This window comes from Rhamphochromis longiceps, linkage group LG2, assembly GCF_057381845.1.
Source record: "Rhamphochromis longiceps isolate RC_006_pf linkage group LG2, R_longiceps_female_GT1.1, whole genome shotgun sequence".
In the NCBI taxonomy this organism is placed as follows: domain Eukaryota; kingdom Metazoa; phylum Chordata; class Actinopteri; order Cichliformes; family Cichlidae; genus Rhamphochromis; species Rhamphochromis longiceps.
Window position 1 is genome coordinate 16,010,859 of NC_140558.1, and position 23,468 is coordinate 16,034,326.

At 39.5% G+C, this 23,468-nt stretch overlaps 2 protein-coding genes and 2 long non-coding RNA genes across 4 annotated transcripts; 2 read left to right on the top strand and 2 right to left on the bottom strand.

Annotated features, from left to right (window-relative positions):
• Nucleotides 1-316: 316 nt before the first annotated feature.
• Nucleotides 317-3,937, top strand: LOC146677092 (uncharacterized). The gene is made up of 11 exons (XM_085381123.1): nt 317-514; nt 612-790; nt 886-979; nt 1,415-1,771; nt 1,867-1,984; nt 2,059-2,150; nt 2,252-2,366; nt 2,737-2,838; nt 3,040-3,207; nt 3,333-3,488; nt 3,723-3,937. The coding sequence occupies exons 1-11, from the start codon at nt 332-334 to the stop codon at nt 3,935-3,937; spliced, it is 1,779 nt and encodes a 592-aa protein (XP_085237249.1). The 5' UTR covers nt 317-331.
• Nucleotides 3,938-6,651: 2,714 nt separating this feature from the next.
• On the bottom strand, nt 6,652-8,367 carry LOC146677093 (uncharacterized). The gene is made up of 3 exons (XR_014907457.1): nt 8,282-8,367; nt 8,078-8,145; nt 6,652-7,567 (listed from the first exon to the last, which is right to left on the bottom strand). It is a non-coding gene; the product is annotated as an uncharacterized LOC146677093 (long non-coding RNA).
• A 60-nt stretch (nt 8,368-8,427) lies between these two features.
• LOC146677094 (uncharacterized) lies at nt 8,428-10,381 on the bottom strand. The gene is made up of 3 exons (XR_014907458.1): nt 10,265-10,381; nt 9,649-9,814; nt 8,428-8,682 (listed from the first exon to the last, which is right to left on the bottom strand). It is a non-coding gene; the product is annotated as an uncharacterized LOC146677094 (long non-coding RNA).
• A 4,040-nt stretch (nt 10,382-14,421) lies between these two features.
• Nucleotides 14,422-20,718, top strand: LOC146677095 (sterile alpha motif domain-containing protein 3-like). Its single transcript, XM_085381124.1, has 9 exons — nt 14,422-14,606; nt 17,219-17,414; nt 17,502-17,663; nt 18,145-18,232; nt 18,323-18,487; nt 18,778-18,984; nt 19,218-19,386; nt 19,548-19,627; nt 20,106-20,718. The coding sequence occupies exons 1-9, from the start codon at nt 14,513-14,515 to the stop codon at nt 20,400-20,402; spliced, it is 1,458 nt and encodes a 485-aa protein (XP_085237250.1). The 5' UTR covers nt 14,422-14,512; the 3' UTR covers nt 20,403-20,718.
• The last annotated feature ends 2,750 nt before the right edge of the window (nt 20,719-23,468 follow it).

Sequence of the window (23,468 nt, forward strand, 5' to 3'; positions counted from 1 at the left end):
ACTGCCCAGCAGGTAAGGTTGAGGTTTCACCCGGCGCAATTGTGGCTCTTGTAACCATAAATGGTAAGTTGCCCTTTTGTCACACACTACATACACAATAGATGTGTTTGGAGGTTTTATTGCAAATTGTGCATTGCTATCTTGGTTTTAATTACCCTCGGCCCGCAGTATATGTGGGCACCTGTCAAAGGTCATTTGGATTTACCAGACCGATTTGAAAACAACATGAAAAAAATGAATGCTTTGAGCCATGACTGAATTTATCCTTATCCTTTCTAAAGGCCGTTATAACCTTGCACTGCCAGTGGTGAGCTGCACCAGCTGTGGCCTAATGTGGTCCCCCTCAGTTAAAGACATCCTGGGTAGTGGATATTGGCCTGGCACCTTAAATTTCTGCACCCTGTTTTCAATGGATGTCTTTCAGTCTTTCTATGACATTAAGAAGGCTGCACCAGGGATGTCACTCAAGGCATTTGTCAAAATGCTGGATGAACGAACAGCCCATTTTGGAAGGGTGAGTTTCTAAATTTGCTAAGTTTAAGGAAATTGTGCAAATCAATGTTTATGATGACTGTCCTTGAATATTCTGTTGTATGTCCTCTATGTAAAAGAATGGCCGAATATCAGCTGATGCCTTCAGTAAAAGTTTCTTGGAGTGGAGTGCTGTAAAGTTTGAGGTGGACAGGATGTGCAAGGAACCATGCTTTAGCTGCCCTGCCTGCACTCCAGACATGCTTGCCGTCTCAGTTGATGGAAACCGCAAGCTTTATCGCTTTCAGTCTAATGCAAGGTACGTTATGCATTGTGTACATAAGTCAAATATGGATTTGTAGAAAAATGTATTTTAATGTTTCTTTTCAAACAACTGTCACTGTGTTCGTTCAGCACTTCAGAGCAGGGGAACTTTGAAGGTGTCTTCATTGAAAAAGATGAGGAAGTTGCTGAGTTTGTGAAATACATCCAGAGACACACAAATCATGTAAGATACACATATATATATTAGTGCTGTTAGCGTTAATCTTGTTAAAATGACGTTAATGCCGTAACCATATACACATACGTGTGTGTGTGTGTGTGTGTGTGTGTGTGTGTGTGTGTGTGTGTGTGTGTGTGTGTGTGTGTGTGTGTGTGTGTAGACATATATGGATGGGTCGATATTTTTTTTTCTCTTGGTGTTGTCGTAATACTATTTACTTTACTTTATCTTAATGTGTACTTAATTTTGTCACCATGTGTATTTAAAAAAAACAACATGATTTTTATTTTGTGTTATCAGTGCTGTCCTGGGGAGATATGAGGTCTTGTGTGACTCGAGGCTAATTCAGCTAATTGTTATGCATTTGTTTTAAAAAGTTTGTCCCTGATAGGGCTTAATCATGTCATGTCTTTTATGTTAAAATCTTTGAGTGTATAGGTCCCGGGGAAAGGGTTGTGCGGATCTTCATCTTGGACTGCAGCAAAGGAGTCGTCCAAAAAGTCCACTGGGAAGTTGGATGAGGAGGGCATGGAAATAGCTGTTTGTCGCCACGGAGTCCTCTTAGCTGCATTGAACATGTTTCGAGGGGAGATCTTTGCTTACCCCCTTTTTCTCCAGAGGAAGTTGGCAGCTAACGTCCCAGGACATATTACGTTCCTTTGCTCCGATGTGGCCTGTAAATATTTCCCCTATTTAACCAAGGTGGCTCAGCAGTGCCCTGAGCTGAGGAACCTCTTGTCAATGCGTCCTTTTCTCTCCATCATGCATGCAAAGGCTCACACTTGGAAATGCGAGGTATACTGCAGCTTGTAGTTTTGGATTAGTTTGAGACATTTTGTTATAAGGTTGAATGAATTCAGCAGTCATGTATTGTGACCTCCTTTCTATAGATCAAATGGGGAGGTGCGTTTCAGGATGGGGCCGGTTCAACAGTTGGAGAAGAGGTGGAACAAGTAAACAGTTTCCTGTCTAGGGCGGCCATCACAACGAAGTACATGTCTAAAGCAGGTGTGTGTCTGTGTCTGAGATTCCACTCAGTCTCCTGCTCATTAATTCTAATTTGTATACTAACTGAAATGCAGGGCGAACAGACATGCTGACCCTCCTGGCTTTGGGGTGGAACAAAAGGAAAGTGGAACAACTGGGCCGCACTTTGAGCCAGCGATATCTAAAGGTCATTTTTTCAACACCCATTTTAATGTGTGTGGTAATGGGGGGAAAACACCAGTACTCTTTTAATGTCAATATGAATGACATTGATGAATGCATTCTTAGATCATAAGGATCCTTAGAGAACAAGTGGAGAGCCTGAATGCGACCAGAAATGAGCTGGGAGTGGATGACGACACACTGCAGCAATGGGTGGCCGATGTGCAGAAATGGGCTGAAGGTGAGTCTCAATATAATGCACTCATGTATAACAATAGGACCCACCATGGCCTCATTAAAGAACTTAGAGTTAAGATCTTTCTGACAGTGTCAACAAACAATGAAAAATAAGCCTTGTAAAAGCAAATTTATGGCAGAGTTGTTGCGTTTCATCAAATTGGATAGAACCTGGGTTGAAATGATGTCGTACTAGTTGGTTTTATAAACCTGAACACCAACATACTTGTTATCTCATGATTATCATGAGATAGCAGCACATGAAGGCTCCAGATGTCTTATAATGAATGTCATCAAGTCAGTGATTACAGAGTCCACTGTAGTTTGGTGACTGTTACTCATCCTGTATTCTGATTAATATTCCTCTCACTTAGAAAGTGATCAAACTGATGGCAGCCTTGGAGCGTTGCAGGCACGAATAGAGGAGCTTGTCGTCATCATCAGAGTGCGAACACAAAGTCTTTACAGACAAAATGGTACGTCCCAGTTTCTTTGAAACGGACCGTTTGATACTTAGTTTGTACAGCTTGTGCAGCTACTTTGTAAACAGAATAAAATCAGATCCAGGTTTGTTTAAGCTGGATGTGATTTGTTCTAGCAAACAAATTGATGAGTGTAGATTAAAATGAAACTATATACATTATGTGAAGGTGTGAATTTTTTATGATTATTTACAGATAGCAACAAGAGGCGACACAGAATTCGCAAGGTCATCTTAGTTGAGAAGAAACGCTTGGCGGCTGTTGTTGACGACTACAACAAGCTCGCTGAACCAACAAAGCAAATCGTATCCAGTGATGCCCTCATGCAGACCGATATTTGGCCCTGGCAGAGCACAAGTGAACGTAAGCTCTTGATTTATAAATATCCTTTTTAAACAAACTCCCAGTATCTGAGCAGTAGTTGAATGTTTTGTTCTTGAATCATAATATGCTACTATGTTTTCCCATCTGATGTTGTTAAACTGTAGCTGCTGCTGACCTCCGGACAAAGAGAAAGGTCTTTGAGAAGGTGATGGCTGTGAGGCGCCTGAGAGAGGAGGAGATGATCCTTTGCAGGAAGATGCGGCATCACTGGACAGTGTTGCGAATGCGTTCTGTGGTGTTGGGGACAATCTCCTCAGACTGTAAGCACTTTATTTATTTATTAATTTTTTGATGAATCGATTGAAAATAAGAGCAGATGCTAAAGTCTTACTGGATCTTTTACCTATATCTAGATTGCTAGCTAACACTGCCTTCTCCCTTTTAAAAAAATGTTTAATTACAGCATCCTAATTCCTTGTGTTTATGAGGTGAGGTTTTTTTTTGTTTTGTTTTTTTTACTTTTCTCATATTTATTTGTTTTGTTCTTTTTACAGCCTCCTTTGTTGGCATGTCGGAGGATGCACAGAAGGGACTCTGTAGCCTGGTTTTAAAAAAACAAAGTGAACTGAAAGCTGAAATGCTCAAAGTAAAGGACGTGTACAAGAGAATCCTCAGCCACCAACCACTCCTGGAAATGGACTCGCAGGAGGAGGAGGACATTCCAGACGATGCCACTGAGAGTGATTTGAGCACTTCTGATGAAGACTGATTGTGTCATCATTGATGTTATGTTTGGTAAAATAAAAAGTTAATCACATCTCTGTTCAATGTGATTTTTCAACAGACATTTTACATTTTGAGAAGAAAAATGGAATTTCCTTGGTGCAGTTGTTTACCCTGAATCATTATTTCCCATCTAATTTAATGACTAGTGTACATGTTCAGATACAATAACATAATTTAATTTATGGGATGCTTTCTGGGCTGCTCAAATTATCACAAAATTTAAAAGCACCAGGCAGCACACTCACAAGTAAATTTTTTGTTCAGTGTTTTGTTGAAGAAATCAACAAGTACAATTGAGATGTTTGCTGTAGTGGTGTGTTTGTTAAGAAGCATGCCAGCACACTGGTGAACTGACAGTCCCAGAATGCACCCGAACCATTGACTCGCCCCAGAGCAAATGAAATTGCTTATCTAGAAAGACAACCGTCATCAAAGAAGAAGTAAAAGAGTAGGAAACAAATGGTAAGGGAAGGTACTGTGAGGTAGGAAAGAAAGGCCAGAGCTGTGCAAAATGACCTCCAGCAGGCCACAAATGTGTACGTCTGCTCAAACGGTCAGAAATGGACTCCATGAGGGTGGTATGAGGGCCCGACGTCCACAGGTGGGGTTGTGCTTACAGCCCAACACCGTGCCGGATGTTTGGCATTTGCCAGACAACACAAAGATTGGCAACTTTGCCACTGGCGCCCTGTGCTCCTCACAGATGAAAGCAGGTTCACACTGAGCACTTGTGACAGTCTGGAGACGCCGTGGAGAACCTTCTGCTTCCTGCAACATCCTCCAGCATGAGTTTGGCAGTGGGTCAGTTTTGGTGTGGGGTGGCATTTCTTTGGGGAGCTGCACAGCCCTCCATGTGTTCGGCAGAGGTAGCCTGACTGCCATTAGGTACTGAGATGAGATCCTCAGACCCCTTGTGAGACCATATGCTGGTGCGGTTGGCCCCGGGTTCCTCCTAATGCAAGACAATCCTAGACCTCATGTGGCTGGAGTGTGTCAGCAGTTCCTGCAAGACGAAGGCATTGATGCTGTGGACTGGCCCGCCCATTCCCCAGAACTGAATCCAATTGAGGACATCTGGGACATCATGTCTCGCTCCATCCACCAACTGCACCACAAAATGTCCAGGAGTGGGCAGATGCTTTAGTCCTGGAGTCTGGGAGGAGATCCATCAGGAGAGCATCTGCCACTTCATCAGGAGCATGCCCAGGTGTTGTAGGGAGGTCATACAGGCATGTGGAGGCCACACAGACTAGTGAGCCTCATTTTGACATGTTTTGAGGACATTACATAAAACCAGATTAATGATTCTGTATTGCATTGATCAAGGAACCAACCCAATAGGAGCTAAAGGAATCCTCTTGACATTACTTCACTCAGTAAGTTTATACTATGTTTAATGTGCATTTTCTTCATCAGTTTAGAACATAACATGTTAGCGCTCCCTGGTCCTTTTTGGAGACAGATCCTGAGACAGCAGGCAGCTATGGAGAACTCGTGTCAGCTGTGGTAATTAAGGAATACTTTGATTTAATATTGATTTCATGACAACTATCCTCAGGCACATATTCCTGGATATATATAATGACATAAGTAAACTCCCATTTTAGAATCATTGCCTTCTTTGATCTGAGTTATTGCCTCAGACTTTGGCCCTGTGTCCCCAAAAGTATAGAAAATCCATGACACTGAGTAAGAGGCCTTTATCATGTTATAAGTGAGAGAGTTTGGTGTAACAGTGGTTGAACATGCCAAATCAATCCACAACATACTGCCATTCCCCAGCTGTAACCTGCATATGCATCAAACCAAAATCCAGTATCATAGCCACAAAAAAGACATAAAGATGAGGTTAATAGGGTTGTCTCATTTTGCCAGATAGCTTCATCCCAAAAAAGATAAACATTCTTCAAAAACAAAAGTTTGTGAATATTTGCTGTATTGCCAGGCCTAAACCAACCTGTTAAACTTATCAAATTATTGTCATAGATACGAACCTATTGATTGAAACAGAATAATCCATTGAAGCCTCCATCATCATCCACAATCACTGTTACTGTTCAGATTATTTTATCTCTGTTTTCCTCTAGAATGTTTTGAAAATCAGCATTTGATCAACAGACTTTTTAAAAGTTTATTTTGATCCTATTGTTTACGTGTGTAATTGCATTTTTATTGAAATTATGACAGGAAAACCCTCAATCAAATTGTATCTTTGATATCTATAATATTAACAATAATGTTACATATGTAATATGTACACAATAATATTGTGCAAACAAACAAGAAAAATAGCAAAAAAAGTCAATTTTTTTTAATACCCTGTATATAAAGACCACATATGACCACAACTCCAAATGTGCAATTGTCACTGCATCTAAACATGACATATTACAAAAAGGTAGAAACATATAATATACAATATGTTCTGAAGCTGGTACTGGTGCAGTTAACTTCACTTTAGGCTCCCATACACAGTAGGTGTTACTTACTATACGTGCAGTGCAGTATTACTTTACCTTGTAATATGTTATAATAAGCAAGTCACTTCTATATTTATGAGGATGTAGACAATAATGTTGGCTGATATGTAAAACTATGAGATGTCGAGTGCAGGGAAGATATTATTGATCGATCAGATTCATGAATGTGTTAGGTACTTAAGCCACAATTAGAGAGTGAAACAGAGACTGACACTGGTTGAAATGTATAGTAAATATTTTATTTTGAACTTTTATGCTGAACTACAAGCTGTGAACTGTGCGATCTCTGCGACCTGTGGTGCCTGGTTTACTGTGTGTAAAACTGCGCAGGTTCCCATGTGTCATCCCACACTTTGCCACTGTCAGGAGAAAAACATAACAAACAACAACGACAACCACACACAAAATAGGACAATTTAGGTTGTGACATATGACAATTTTTTAGGATGAAATATCTTCTATATTCATGTCATGCTTTATACACCTTCATTGTAATATAAATTAATCAAATCAAGTCAGAGAGTATTAATATATGTAGTAGATGTCAAGCAGGACCACAGCAGCAGCCACGATCCATTGGAACCTGCTGGATGAGAGAGCACAGAAACTCCAGGGAAGAAGTTTAGTTAGTAACATGCATGAACTGCATTACTGAGACATGTATGTTTACAGATGGTGGTGAGGGAGAGGGGGAGAGTTTTCAGTAAAAGGAGACGTGACTGCATCTTCAACCAATACTGAGCCTGCATAACCCTGAAAGAGACAGAGAGAGGGGGGGGGGACACTAACCCCCAGCAGTCTGGTCCTATTACAGCATAACTAAGGGCTGAGCTGAACCAGCCCTAACTATAAGCTCTATAAAGAAGTAAAGTCTTATGCCTACTCTTAAAAGTGTTGACCATGTCCACCTCCAAAACTCATAATGGACTTTGGAGGTGGACAGCTATCAAGCTCCTCACAGAAGAGGAGCTCGATAGCTAAAAGCTCCCAATTTACTCTAGTCCAAATACATGAATTCAAATTGAGTTGATAACTATTTATCAACAATATGAATGTCTGTTCCCGTCCAACAAAGTTGTTACTACATACCATGTTGAGCAAGGCTTCCACTTGACTTTAACTTCTTCTTTTTCCTGAAAAACATGATATAAACAAACAATTAATTAAGAAAGACATGCAAGTTGCATACAAAAAGGAGCTTATAAACATTTGTGTACTATTGAATGGCTCAATATATTATACAATTAGTTTACAAAAACATAAGAACCACTACAATGCGTGTACTGCCAGCATCGAGTGCATGTCAGCAAAGCAACACTGCTTACATTGTGGCTCACAAGCAAAACTAACTGAAGCAGATGTTACTGAATGGGAAGGAACACCTCCACATCAATCACTCCTTCTGAGCATGATGTCAGGAGGACTTTAAAGAACGTAAACATCAGGAAGGCAGCACAACCAGGTCGTATCAGGTGGTCTGTTCTTATTTAATGTCCTATTTGGAGTGAAATCCTGACTCAGTGGCTGAATTAGTGTAGATTCATCAAATACAAAAGCTTATGGATATTCAGTCAGGCACAGTTCAAATCCGGGAAGTCCAAAGACGCAAACAAATCTGCACAACAGCAGGCTAAATTACTTACATTTACAACTCTCCTGTCTACTATCTCTTCATATTTGAAAATCTTCTGTGTACGGTGTTTTCGGCATTCTGAAAAATAACAAATGAAATATTTACATGAGTTCTGTAAAACTGGAAAAAATGCAAAAATTAAGAAAAAGAAATCTTAACAAACTTAACGAACCTGTCATGTGTTTCGTACATTTACAATACCATAACGTCTAACCTTTCCTTGTCCTTTTTTTGTTTGGGACATCCGAGGTGTACACCGTAGAAATTGAGGGAGATGCAGGATGTGGAGATGGAGAGGAGAATGCAGGAGAAGCAGAGATGAAGAGGAGGATGCAGGAGGAAGCAGAGATGGAGAGGAGGATGCAGGAGGAAGCAGAGACAGAGAGGAATATGCAGGAGGAAGCAGAGATGGAGAGGAGGATGCAGGAGGAAGCAGAGATGAAGAGGAGGATGCAGGAGGCTGACAGAGGGAAGATGTTGGTACAGGCTCTAAATGAAGAATAAATTCCTCGTTTAGAGCCTCTGGGTCTGGGACTGGTCCAGCATCGACACTGTCAGCAGAGGATGGTCCAGCTGCTGGTGTAGAACTTTTAGCAGGAGGTGAAGCTTGTAATTCTGAAAAATTTTAAATATTAAACATTCATTAAAATGGGTTGAAAAAATGTACAGTACACATAAACACATAATAAGTAGTGATTTGCATGTTTTCAGTTAAGTTTTTACTAAAGATACAACTGGTAAATATTGGCATCAAATAAGTCATCTCGCACACTCACTGACCCAAATAATTCAGTACAAGTGCCCTCTAGGGTAGTGTGACATCTGTAGTGCTTTTCTACATTGTACATTAAAAAATTAATGAGTGTGACTATAAATCCAGATAGATAATGACTTTTTCCTCGGATGACACTACTTTCCTGACTTTGTAGTGAATAACATTTGACACTTCAAGCTAGTACTGTGACTTAGGAGTTTTGTACAATGGTGATGCTAACTACCTCAGGGAGGTAATCAGGTAACCTCTTAAGAAGTATATAAGTTATTTAAGAATCTTGGTGTTCATATTGGTAACATTATATAACATTTGTTATACTAGAAAGTCTCGAAGAGAATTATCAGGTCTGGTTTTCGTGAAGATTTTTAAAATTACATTTGTATATACATGAGTGTGAAAGACCATACTATACACACACACATACAAAATTGTTCAGGTGGGTAACACCAGAGGTTCAGTATGGCTAGCTTTGGTGATGTGACCGACACATGGGGAGGTAATAAGGCAGATATAACACTATTTTCATGTTAGCAACAGGACATGTAGGGCAGCTGTCACCTCACAGCAAGAAGGTTACTGGTCTGAACCTTGGCTGAATAATAGAATAGAACAGAATAGAGTAGAGTAGAATAGAATAGCTGGTGACTGTTAACTATCCTCATCCTCACCATCTTGTTTGTCTCTATGTACCCCGTGATGATCTGCCTTCTTATCTAGGGTGTACCATGAGTATCACCCAAAGACAGCTAGGATAGGCTATCTGATAAGGACACCTGGTTACAGATAATGGACAAAGCATATCTTACTTCTCAGAAGGTGTTCATAAAGCTTCCTCATCTTCATGAGGATGTCACGTGCAGCACCTTCCGCTGGTTCGATCTGAGTGATCACGTCCCCTACTATACGGCCCTTACGGTCAAACTGTCCAAGAAACAGAATTGGTTGGTAGCCCAGGGCATGTAGCTTTGAAACCTGCAAGAACAACAAAGAAAAACATGCAGCCAGTCTTTCATGTAAGCAAATTGATGTATAACAAACCTTTAAGTTTCACATCTTTGTTGTTTTATTGTTGTCGATAGTTAAAAAGTATTTATGGTGACCAAACCTGTAAATGTATGATAAAATCCATCTTGAAATGTTTTGTCTCTCAGTTAATAGCCGATTAAATTAAAAATCAGAAGTAGCTTGAATAAAAATAGTTTTTAACAAGTTTTTTCTAGTTGGATGTCTTTAGTGTGATGATGTTATTCTGATGTGAATAACTTTTTTATTTATGCTCTTTTATAAATTAATATTTTATGTGTATATACATGTCTTGTTAGTTTCTTACTTCATGATATACAAGAAAACATTGACAACTGTGATTAATAAAGAATTGTCTACCAGACCAACCACTTATTAGATCAGAACTTTTAAACTTACTGACAACTGGGCTGAATTAACCACCCTGCTCGCATTTCTGTTTTTTTTTAACAGAGGCAGCCCAGTTACTGTTTTTAAACTGTTCCTGTTTTTTTTTCAATCCCTCCTTTACGTTCAGGCTGCCCAGGCATCCACTGCATGTCTTCCTGTTGCAGGTGTTTGGGGCCTGACAGGAAGGGCATGGTTTGGTTTTTGGCTTTGTCATTTCTGCAAATGAAAATGGAACATGTAGGGATTATTTCAGGTCTGTTTTGGTGAAACGATTACAAAAATAATTTATGACCAAAGAAATAACTTATATTACGAGGCAGTATTACACCATATTTAGAAAAAAAAATCAATTATGAGATTAAAGTCATTAATATTGAGTTAATTACGTGAATAGGGTTAAAAAAAAAACCTGAATTGATTACAGAAAAGATACATTGCTAAAATAGAGCAGTACTAACATTAGCTGGGTGGCCAAGCAAGTGTCTTACACATGAGAATACATCACAAAAAAAATTAAATAAACTTTTGCAGAAGTAGTTCTCTTGGTACACAGACTGCTCTGTGAAAACATTTCAAGTTTAATATCAGTTTAATATCACTGAAATTAATATTTCAGTGAACATGCAAATTACCCACAGTTTATCACAACTTACTTAGCTAGGATCTGCCTTGTGTCCACTCGAAAACTTCGCTGCAGGACCGTGAGTTGAAAGATACATTTACTACGACTCCCAAGATGCATTGCAGTAAAAACCATCCAATCGCCTTGCTTAAGATCTGTTGACGTGTCGCTAAAGGTGCGCTGTAGATAAATATTGCAATTTGTAAAAAAAAAATACTAAAATTTGCAATTTTTAATTACATAATTAAACACTGGGCCAGTTTAATTTCGTATTATCGCTGGTTATTATTTTAGAGTAAATAAAGGAATAACGGGTAGCACCAAGCTGTTGTTATCTTCATTTCCATAGCGATGGCGGTTGAGGATTATGGGTAGTGTGCAGTTACGGGATTAGTGCGTCTGCGTAAATTGGTCTGATTGGTTGGAGCCGAGCGCATCCAAAACTAACAAGAGTGGTGAATGAATCTATAAATGTGTTTTACGTGTGAAATGAAAATAATAAACCTAACAAAGGATTATGTACGTTAAATCTGCGCACTTTCAGATCGTGAATCAGTTTGGAAAACACTGTGTGATGGCCACAACATGAAGCGATTTTATTGTTGAATTATCAGTGATACTTTCACGTGTTTTTGTTGAGAAATGTTAACGATGTCATTAAAAGAAAGCATTAAATTAGGGAGAAAAACCCGTTCGCGGAGAGGGTCCCCGGTTCTCCAGTTAGATTGTGCTTCACGGCGTCATGTTTCGCCGTGACGGGGTTATTACTGGAGTAAATGGATGGCTGGAGCCTCTGCTCGAAGCGTCTCTGATCGCCGCGAGCGGGTTCATATTGGAATGAATTGACAACCCACAGCGTAACATAAAAACGTGGAAGGGTACCTTAGGCGTCAGCATGAGAAGTTAAGGGACGTGACAAATCGTCATTATTTTACGCGTCGGGAGTGAGAACGGGTTGTATGTTGGGGTCGGCTTCATCCTCTGTGGCCCCTCTGTGTTGGGGTGTGCCGCAGGGATCTTGGGCCACTTTTATTTTTGCTAAATCTTCTCCCTCTTGACGTGATTTTCCGAAAACACAAAGTGCCATTTCATTTATATTCTAATGACTGCCAGCCTTATTTACCTTTTAGTCATGTGGATACCCTCCCAATTTGACCTCTCCTTGACTGTCTTAGTGATGATAAGTCATGGATGGCTAAATTTTTTTTTTAAATTTTAACAATTGCAAAAGCGATTTTATTTGGCACAAATCGATTTTCCGACCCTCCAGATGTCGATTTCGCTGTTCTGACCCTTCATTTGAAAAATTTGATCACAACTCTTGGAGTAAAGATTGATTCTGCACTTACCTTTGATGACCACGTGAATGGGGTGGTAAAGCTGAGCTCCTCCGGCAGCAGCGCTGGCTCCACCGGCAGCGGCGCTGGCTTCTCCTGCTCGCTGAGCTGCAGCGGTGCTGGCTCCTCAGCTGGTGGCTCGCTGAGCTGCAGCGGTGCAGGCTCCTCAGCTGGTGGCTCGCTAAGCTGCTCCAGCTCCGGCTCCGGCTCGCTGAGCTGCTCCAGCTCCGGCTCGCTGAGCTGCTCCTCGGCTGGCAGCGCGAGCTCCTCCGGCTCGGGCCGAGCAGGTCCGGGTGGCGTTGTAGCAGGTGGCACTGCTACAGATGGTGAAGAAGTGAGCAGTGTGGAGATTGCTGAATGAGGCAACGCTAGCTACTGTTGGCTGCCTTACAGCAGCGTCGGCGGTGTCACCACCCACTGTAAACAAAGAAGCAGATGAGGTGAGAAATGAAAAAGTGTCCTTATTACTCACCACAGCCGGCTCTTGAGATGTCCGGGAAGTCGACTGCGGTGAGGAACGTGAGGCGCGAACGTCGTTTCCGGGTAGACGTCGGGGCCGGCGTGTCAGGCTGTGCATCCACCAGCTGACCGGGCTGGTGAGCAACCTGATTAGGAGAGTGGAGGTGGAGAGTTGAGAGCAGGAAGTCCTGGACTACTGAATTAAGGGAGTACACCAGCCAGGGGAATTTATCCCATTTACCACATCACCCTAATTTATCCCATTAAGTTTTACTTTCATGTGACACTAATAGCTAAAATATAACAAAGACCAAGCTCTTAGAGAGCACCTCACGTTTGTGGCGGGCTGTGAACTGTCCTCCCTTAAGTATTACCCCCTTTTTAAGTAGAATCCGAGTTTAAATCCACTTCTGACTTCCCTCACTGCTCACGGTAGAATCCAAACAGATATAATTAACTTTTTCTGGTAAAAGGTCCTACATTACTTTTGTCACTCTTTGGAAAATGCCTCTATAACGTTAACCTGTTTCCTCTTTAAAAATTGACTCCGGTTCTTTTAATCTCCTACACAACAAACTTTCTGAAACTGTGCGATTCTCTGTTCTTCTTTTGGGTGCCCCTTTCTTCTAGTTCCGTTCGGTCTGGTCCTTCCTGTATTCTTGCCAACCGCTCCGTGATTTTCGCTATGGTCCGGAAATCTCCTGTAAAGGATCAACAAAACACCTCTCCCTGCTATGCCTCCATAATTATGTTCATCAATTGTTCTCTTAATTATTTAAACTTGGTTCAACCTATCATGTTCTAGGGTCTATCATTTATACATATATATAATCTTCAATTTTATTTATTTGGGTAAACAACACTTTTGACAACCTTTGACACCCTTTTAATAAGCTCTCTTCTTCTCTTATCTGATCATCTCGAGCACATCTTGTACAAAACTGTTATTTTGCAGGCACACATACAGTTACAAGCTCAACCACATTTTGCCCTATACACTCTCAGAAATAGAGGTACGAGAGAAGAACATTTTTGTACCTATAGGTACATTTTTTTAAAATGTTCCCTTAAAAGTACAATACTGGTCTTTAAAAGTCCAGAAACGCCCCTTTAAAGGTACAATTTGAAATAAAGTACAAATCTGTACCATTTTGACCTGTACTGCAGTGACAGTGGCAGAATGTGGTAATGGGTCAGCATGGGAAAATCTGGATGGGCCTGGTTAATTGTAAAATTCATATGAGATGTGAGTGTGCTCATAAAAGCTACATGTTATAATCAAATCTGTTGGTCCTCTCCTCTCTACGTAAATTATCCTATGATGCAAAGAATATCTGTAACCTACCTTTGTGTAAGTTATGTTAAATTATATTAAAAAACACACACACACAATGACATGCAGGCACAACCAAATGATGTAAAAAAAAAACTGGTCCATTTCCATTTTATTAAGTTCCAGTTATAATTTTTTAATGTTTTAAATCTTTCAAAAACGTGAAATCATTTTACTGTTATGTTTGGCCATTTACTTTTTTGCTTTTACTACATCCTAGAATTGTTCATTAATTGTGATGTTTTTATGGAATTTGCAACATCAAGTTAAACCGAGGTTCTTTGGAAGTTAAAATGTCAAGCAGATTTTTATGTTACGGTGACTACATTTTGTAAGTTACAAATATAGTTCGCCAAGACAGCATAACGGTTTCTAAACAACTGCGCATTAATACCACAATGTTGTATTTTCATGTGTCAAGTTCGCAACGCGCATTAATCCCAAAGGCCGAAAAGGCAGCAGCGATGAGTGCTCCGCCTCCGCGCTGACTAGCGTTGACGCAGAAAATGACTCTCAGGGGGTTATCCACGGAGGAGCTCCTTAAAAGGTTGATGGAAGAAGGCATTGATGTGTCAGACGACGAGGCGCAAAGATTTAGAGGTAAGTCGGGTGTGATTTTGTGTTTTTATAAAAATTACAACGTGTAATTTTACAGTAGAGTTAGCAAAAGTCCGAAGAGCTAGATTTAACATGGGCGAAAGATAGCAGTTAGCTAAGTTTTAAACAAAGAAAGGTACAAATGTGGACTATTTAGACTGTTGGTGGAATGTTCAACGTCTGTCTGCCTGCGGTATTCGAGTGTTTTATCAATAAATAGTGACGAACCGTGTACAACAATGTAAAAAAAATCAATAATTTCTCAAAACATGCTAGTATGTAAATATAGCTATTAACAAAATCGTTTTCTAAGCAAAATTTATCGCATCTAACTTGTTTCCCGCTCAAAGGGATTTTAAACAATGGAAGGTACACATTTGTACCATTCCACCTACTTAGTCGGATTTTCGAATATGAGAGCTGTAAGCTCTGCGCAGGGACACTTACTTACATTTTTATATTACCAGTTAATTTATATTAACAATTAATCAAGAGAATTAATTGTAACTTCCTTTTGGGGAATATAGACAGATTCACAATGATAGCTTAGTATCAGCAAACGGTCATAGGCCTCAGGTACTTTTTAACATTCTTAATCGCTTTTTTAGTTTATGTGATAATCCTGGAGTTACTTCTTCACCAAGTATGTGCGATGATTTTTTAGCATTTTTCAATAACAAGATCTTATCGATTAGGGCCCTTGTTTCGTTGTCTGTTGTCTCAGTTCAAAGCCCTCCACCTGTGTGTTCAGCTGTCTTAGAGCAGTTTGATCCCGTCTCCCTTAAGGACCTGACCGCGATAGTTAGTGGCCTAAGATCATCACACTGCCCCTCTGATTCTCTTCCCCCGAGTCTGCTCAAAAACATTTTTAATATTGTTGGCCCTTTTATTCTGAAATTGATTAATACGTCCCTTACTACAGGCTGCGTCCCACTATGCTTCAAACAAGCTGTAGTTCAGCCCCTTCTTAAAAAACAAAACCTGGACCCAACTGTTCTGTCTAATTACAGGCCCATCTCAAAGCTTCCTTTTCTATCTAAAGTTTTGGAGAAAGTGGTCTATCTACAGTTGCAGGCACACCTCGATTCTAATATGATCTCAGAAAAATTTCAATCTGGTTTTAAATCATTACATAGCACTGAGACAGCACTTTTAAGGATTTTTAACGATATTCTCTTAACTATGGATTCTGGCAGCCCTGCTGCCCTTTTACTGTTGGACTTGTCAGCAGCTTTTGACACGGTTGACCACGACATCCTGTTATCACGGCTAGAATCGCATGCTGGCCTAAAAGGATCTGCCCTTCAGTGGTTTCGCTCCTACTTGACAGAAAGGTTCTTTTATGTCAATATGGGCCCCCACAACTCCAAATTAGCTCCTCTTAAATACGGCGTTCCTCAAGGCTCTATTTTGGGTCCCGCCCTCTTCGCACTCTATTTGCTGCCATTGGGCTCCATCTTCTCGCGGTACAGCATTTCATTTCATTGCTTTGCGGATGATCTACAGATTTATCTACCTTTAAAATCAGGATCAGATCAACCGCAGCTCTTATTACGCTGCCTTGACGACGTTAAACAGTGGTTATCATTAAATTTTTTACAGCTAAACGAAAACAGAACTGAGGTTGTCATTTTTGGCAATTTCAATCATATCGACAGCACGTTGGGTACCCTCTCCTCGTATTGTAAAACACATGTAAAAAACCTCGGAATTTACATTGATGGTTCTTTTAAATTGAATAAGCAGGTGAGTGCAGTAGTTCAGTCCTGTTTTTTTCAGCTAAGACAGCTAGCCAGGATAAAGCCATACCTTCCGGCTGACGTCTTCGAGCGTATCATCCACCTTTTTCTTACTTGCAGATTGGACTACTGCAATTCATTGTATTATGGCCTAGATCATGCCACCATCCATCGCCTTCAGATGGTTCAAAATGCTGCTGCTCGCCTGCTAACCGGTACCAAACGGAGAGAGCATATAACCCCAATTTTAGCCTCTTTACACTGGCTCCCTGTCCCCTACAGGATCCAATTTAAACTCTTACTTTTTGTTTTTAAGTCACTCAACGCCCGAGCCCCCCCCTACTTGTCAGAGCTCCTCTCTGCCTATGCTCCAGGAAAACCCACGAGATCTAGTTCAAAACTATTGTTGTCCATTCCACGGACTAACCTCAAATCTCGTGGTGATAGATCCTTCTCTGTGGCAGGTCCCAGACTTTGGAATAGTCTCCCCTTTAATATTAGATCTGCTCAAACTCTTGAGCAATTTAAATCTTTACTAAAGACACACTTTTACGCTCTGGCTTTTAACACATTATGACCCAAGCATTTTGGATTTATCTGAATTAGTTAGTATTGTTTCAATTCTTCTATTTTATTGTTTCTATTGTTATTATTGTATCACACTGTAGTTTTTAATTTTATTGTTATTGTTAAGCACTTTGTGCAGCATCGGCTGTTGGAAATGTGCTATATAAATAAATCTGACCTTGACCTTGACCTTATTATCATTATTATTATTATTATTATTATTATTATTATGTATTGACCATAATGTCACTTTAAAACTAAATTTGAAAATGGTTTTATTTTTATTTCATACTGTACTTTATATTTCAGATAACGATTTAGATGGAGAGACGGTAGACTGTGGACTCACTGAGACCATGGTTGCATATCTTTTTGACAAGTCTTTCAAAAAGCAGCTGAAGTTCAGAGACTTCACAAACCGCTACAAGGAAGTCATCATCACTTTACAACCGGTCGACCCATTTGAAGGTACAGTTGAAGGTCCAGTGTCCCAAGCAAACCAGAGGTAGGTTGTGATAAATGTCTAAATTTGCATATGCATTTAAGTGCTTGCAAAATGGCTAGTTAATGCTGTTTTCCTACTGTATTGCAGTTCTATACCTTCTTGCCGTAGACTGCCTGCAGTTATTTCCATTCCAAAATTCCCACAAGATGTCCAGAGTCGCTTGGATCTCAAAGAACCAGTCCAGAAAGAACAGAAGTACCGAAACAAAATAATTGGGAGTCTTTATGAAATGCTGTCACAGTACACAATGTAAGGGTTCCTTTCTGAATAATTACATTAATTTCTTAATATTAATATTGCTGTTGTAAGAGAGGCAGAGAACAAATGCTTAGCCCATCTGCCTCCCAATCTGGAGACCAGCGTTCGAGTCTGGTGTGACACACGGTTCCAATGAACTGGCAATAGTGGTAAAACCATACATCCTGTGTCTCCAGACCTTGTCTGGACTATGATAGCCAAAGTGTTCATTTTCGAATTTGCTCAAGAGTAAATTAATAATTCAGGACTGCAGTCAATTAATTAATGAAGTTTGGGAGAGGTGTGGCTGTTTGTCCACGCCCATTTTTAAAAAATTAAAATCAACTTTAGCTACATTGATTTGACATTGGTCTACAACATACTATTTACGGTAATAACAATATGATTAGAAGAATTGAAGAACAGAAAAGCCCCCAGGAAAGGATAAGAGTAATCAGTGTACTGTGGGTTGTTTTTCTTATGTTTGAAACAGGTACCCAACCCACTCAGACTACATCCAGGTCATCAAAGCCCTGATTGTGAAGTATCCTTTCTCAAGAGATGTACACGGAAATGGTTATGTGAGTACCTCTCCTTTTTTGTTTCTTTTATAGATTATATTAATATAAAGTAACCATAATTAACTACTTATATACATTTGAAACAACTAGGACACCTGGCACAGCCAACTCAAGAGAAAGTTCAAAGCAGAACGGGCTCCCCTAATCAGCAACGAAGAAGTGAACCGGGTTAAAGAAAAGTTTGGACGCACGCAGAAACATCGGACCACAGAGGAATCCAGCAGCTCCTGTCTGAAGAGACTGAAGCCCTCTCTCGTAAGTCCTCACACCCTCAGCCTCTAAGAGCTAAGGTAACATATGTAGTCTTATTATGTTCACTGTAAAGCTAAAAGTAAACATTAATTGAAAGAAACATGTTAACAGATAACATTAACATAGAAAAAGGAACTTCACAGTTGATTTAACAAAAGTCAGCTCAACTTGCAATTCCTATTCAACATTTTTGCATTTTTTTCAAAGCATTTGGTGTACAAATTACCGCATTTCGAGTAACATTAACTTATCAGAGTTTACTTATGATAATACTGATATCTGCTTTGACAAAGGATTCGTGCTTTGTGGGGGAAGATGCAGCCTCCGTTGATGCTCATATCAAGGTGCTAAATGATCAGCACAAGAAGCTACATCCTGACACAGCACTGGTGAAAGACCGCATGACAAAAACCTTTGCATGGAGACGTCGAGAGGTAGCTGAAGGAATGTGTACTGTGGACCTATTAAAGAGATATCCATTCCTGGGGACATCTGCAGGGGTAAGAATTGTTAAGATGATTGGGGAAACAGCTAATGATTTTTTTGTCTCTAAATCTGATTATTATTTTCTGTACTAACTGATTAATCAATCTGTTCATTATCTTTAGAATTTTTGTTCAAGGGTTAAAGCACTTTACATTTATCTCCAGTCTGTGTCTTTAAACATGTCAAAAGTTTAAATCCTCAATGTAAAATGTCATTCTTTTGTCTATTCTGCTCTTTTCATTTCCAGTTGTGTGATGAGGTTGATTTAATGCATCCCTGCCAAGACAACATCTGTCGCCGCTTTAGCGAAAACTTCACTGCTGTTCTTCAAAATGTTCTTCAAATGACCAAGGATTTGCCACTGAAGAAGGTCTACATGGAGGCAAGAGAGAATGCACTGGCTGAAGACATTACAGGTGCTAATTTGACCTCATACAAATAGTAAATTTTGTGACAATTCATTTGCTCTCTCTTCCAAAGATAATTGATGTACCATAGTGCCATGTCAAGAGCATGTTAATGGGAATTTGCATGCTATCAAAATCTAATGAAGTGTATTTGCATCTGTATGACCTAGGAATTGACTTCAAGGGGGCACTTCTCCTCTTGCCATCCATCTTCAAGGAGAAGATAGAAGATTTCATCATCCTTGGAGAGGTAAATGCATGATGCAATGCATAGCCTTTTGCCACAAGTTTCATTTTCTGTGTTTTGTTGGCATGGAGCTGAATTCAGCTGCGGTTCAGCATCACAGCTAAGCTAATGTAGGGGAAACACTGCTGTTAATCCACAGTGCTGCTGTGCTCTTGGGTTTTGTCTGGTGTTTATATAGATAGATTGACCTTTATTGTCCCCTTAGGGAAATTCTTCTTCACAGGTACTGTCACTGTCAGGGGTGATTGCTTTTGCCCTTGAATATTATGTCAAACTTTAGCAGCTTATCAAACACTACCACAACAGTCATTGGTCAAGAAGCTTTTTGTTTGGAGTAGGGGCCATGTTTACAGGTTATCAGAATAGACAGTTTTGTTTTGCAGCAAAAAAAAGAAGGTAATTTGAGGAATCTGTTGAAAATCCACTTGGCACATATTGCTTAAACATACTGTATACTAATGTTTTTCTTCCTCTTCTGCAGAATACTCCCATGAGTCCATACCCAACCATTCGAATGAAGGATAAGAGTTGGACAACTGCCCTCTCAAGACAGTGTCGCTGTGTTGTCACAGTTGAAGGAGTGGATGTTTGCTCATGCTGCTCGCTGGATGAGGCCTACATCTCAGCATTCTCCACCTTCTTCGTGTTCAACATGACCTACCCTGCATACTTCAAGAAAACACTTGTCTTTCTTCAGAACTGCATTGTCAACATAGGAGACCAGGGAGACAAACCCCTGCCAGTAAGTGTCACCAGGGTACTTAACCAACTCTATTAAATATGCCCCCACTCCACAAATGTTCAAAATGTTCAAAAAGGGCATTTACTCTGAGGAAGATGATTACACATGTTGGGTTAGTACACGCACATGAGCCTCATTTCGGCATCACTTGTGGAATAAATGACTGCCAGGCAGCTTTTTCCAAGTATCACTCTTTTCAACGCCATGTGTGATCCGTCAAAACATTGTGTTCAGGTGTTTAATGTCTTTATGTGATTGTTTACTTTTTTTAAATGAATGTATTTTTCTTGACATGTCCTATGGCAATATACGAATGTAATCAAGGATGTATTCCTGTGGTTGTTTAAATGCTTTGATGTGATTCTATTATTGAAAATAAATGGTTAAATAACCAAATATTTTGGACTATTGGGGTACATTTTTGTCTCTTTAGGTACGAAATAGGTTGTCGCTGGGGGGGTACCCTCATAGGTACCCTATTGTACCCTTTTCAAGGGAACATTTCTGTACTATAGTTTGAAGGTACATTTATGTCTTAGGAAAGTACATGATTGTACTTCAGATGGTACAACTTCATAAGGTACAAAAATGTACCAAGCCTAAAGGGTACAGAAATGTCCTTCAAAAAGGAACACCCCCAGCGACAAGCATTTGTACCCTTTTTGGTACACTTTGGCACCCCTATTTCTGAGAGTGTATGGCTGTCTCAGCCTCCAGATGTTTCCTGTCGACCTATTCAGGGCATGCCTATTTTCACACCTTCTGCATTACTTCTTGCTAAGCAAAGACAAAGCAAAATGTTTTTCACCTCTACCCCAGAAACTAATCTACGTCATGTCTGTGTCTGTAAGCGTGTTGGCGTTGACCTTATTTCATTCTAAGTCACCTCTCCCGATGTGTCATCTGGACACTCTCACCAGATGAAGCTTCTGACCCTTGAACGACTGAATGCTAATTTGACTAGTAATCAAATTCTCCACCCTCAGCAACATGAGCTCATTCATTTGTTTTATTTAGTTTTTTGTTTTTAGAAAAAGAGTTCTTTATTATCTTAGAACCTGATCAGATCCCCACAGATGGCACAGTTGTAATCTGGAAAAGGTCACCTTAAATTTGTTCTCCCGAAATTTTTTACAGCGCTGTTAATTCAATCTTGCAGGCCTGCTTAGAACAAAAATGAGAAAAAGAGAGCTGATTATTAGTTCATCAAAACACAAAACATAATCACCTGACAGGATTTCTCTAAGTGCACTGTTACAATTTTAAAGGGCCCAGTTATAAACGTTTCCATGATTAGTAAAACTCCCACTATTGAAATAAGTAAACAACCCAAACCTAACTGACAGAATCAACCCATCACTAAAACAGCAACCCCAAAAATCTTAATCAGAGAAAAATTTTACTTATTAATCTATTAATATGTTGTGGGGATTAGAACTTCAGGGCAACAAAGGTTTTGCCCAACTCTTGGCTTAACTAATACTTACATAGTCTAAAATCAGACTTAAAATCACTCCCTCTGTTCATTTTCCCCGCATCATATCTCAGTGGTCTCAGGTTCTTCAGCGTCCTGAGACTGAGATCAACTGACATAATTTCACCTGCTAATTACACAGAAAATCTTGTTAAAAGCCACACAGTTTTGCACAACATTAATATTCACATTAAGCCTTTTCTACACAGTTTCTAACAATCTATCATCACTAAATTCTACATTTACATTCACAGATAGACAGGAAGCTTCAGTTCTTCTTTTTTGTCACCACACATTGAGCTAACTTGCATACTCTCTCCTCTCAGAATAAGTTGCCTTGACAAGAGAAATGCATATTAAAAACATTACCACATTATTATTATTATTATTATTATTATTATTTTTTTTTAGAATAATCACTTGTCTTGGTCAATCGGCACAAAAGTACTTCTAATTCACTATTCTAAAACTACTTTAAACTTTCAATCACTGCTTTATCCTTTTTCCTTTTCACAAAAACCACTCTATTATCTTGGAACTCCCTGAGTTATTCTTCAACTTCAAGCTTTAAGTATGTTAAATCTAACATTTATGTCATGTATTCACATTCATGAATGTAAGCATGTCTTCATTGCGTGTATGTTGTGTTCATATTAATATTGAGTGTAAGCTGATCTTCACTGCATGTGTTTTTTTTTAATAATCAGGTGTAATGTATGCATCTTTGCACTGAGCTGTGGATTCAAACTGTCTCACTTCTGATTCTCTCCAAAAATAATTTCACATGTAACAATTTGTGTGTGTGTCTTTTCTATTCATTCATGTAATTGTTAGTTTATTTATTTCTTTATCTATCTCTCTCCTTTTTTTTTCTTTTTTTTTTTTTTACCTTTCTGTTGTTATGTTCTGGACATTTTCTAAACCTCCATGAGTTCAGTCTCAATCTTCAATCCAATTTCCCATATGCTTTCACTGTACTACATCCAGGTTCACCTTTCACTGATCCTCGTCTCTGTTTTCAGTTTCCTGTGTGGGCCCCCAGATAGTGATGGTAAATTTGATTATTTTTACTGAATCGAGTTTTAATGAGTCAAACACCAAAGTGAATCAGGTTTTTTGAGTCATTTGATTCACTGAGTCAGTTGACCAGGGAGTGCAAAAAATGTACATTTTCATGTATATCCTACTGCTAAGATGAGTGATTCTAAAAGAAAACAACTATTTTATAGAGAACAAAAACAGCAAAAACATTTCTAAAATTAAGCAATTTCCTATCAAAATTGCTTAATAAACATTTATTTTGTTTATTTTTACTTCATTAGTATTTTCCTTAAATGTGTCAAATATATATTTTCTCATCTAATTCAGCACAGGAGGGAGGGGGTTAGTGAGTCCTGAGTGATTCGTTCGCTCTATGATTCAGCACAGGAGGGAGGGGGTGAGCAAGTCCTGAGTGATTCACTTATGCTTACGATTCAGCACAGGAGGGAGGGGGTTAGTGAGTCCTGAGTGATTCACTCGCTCCATGGCTGTATCCCAATTCAAGGTTCAAGGTTCTTCATTTGTCACATGCATAGTTATACAAGTATAACACACAGTGAAATGTAGCCTCGACATGTGCAAAAATG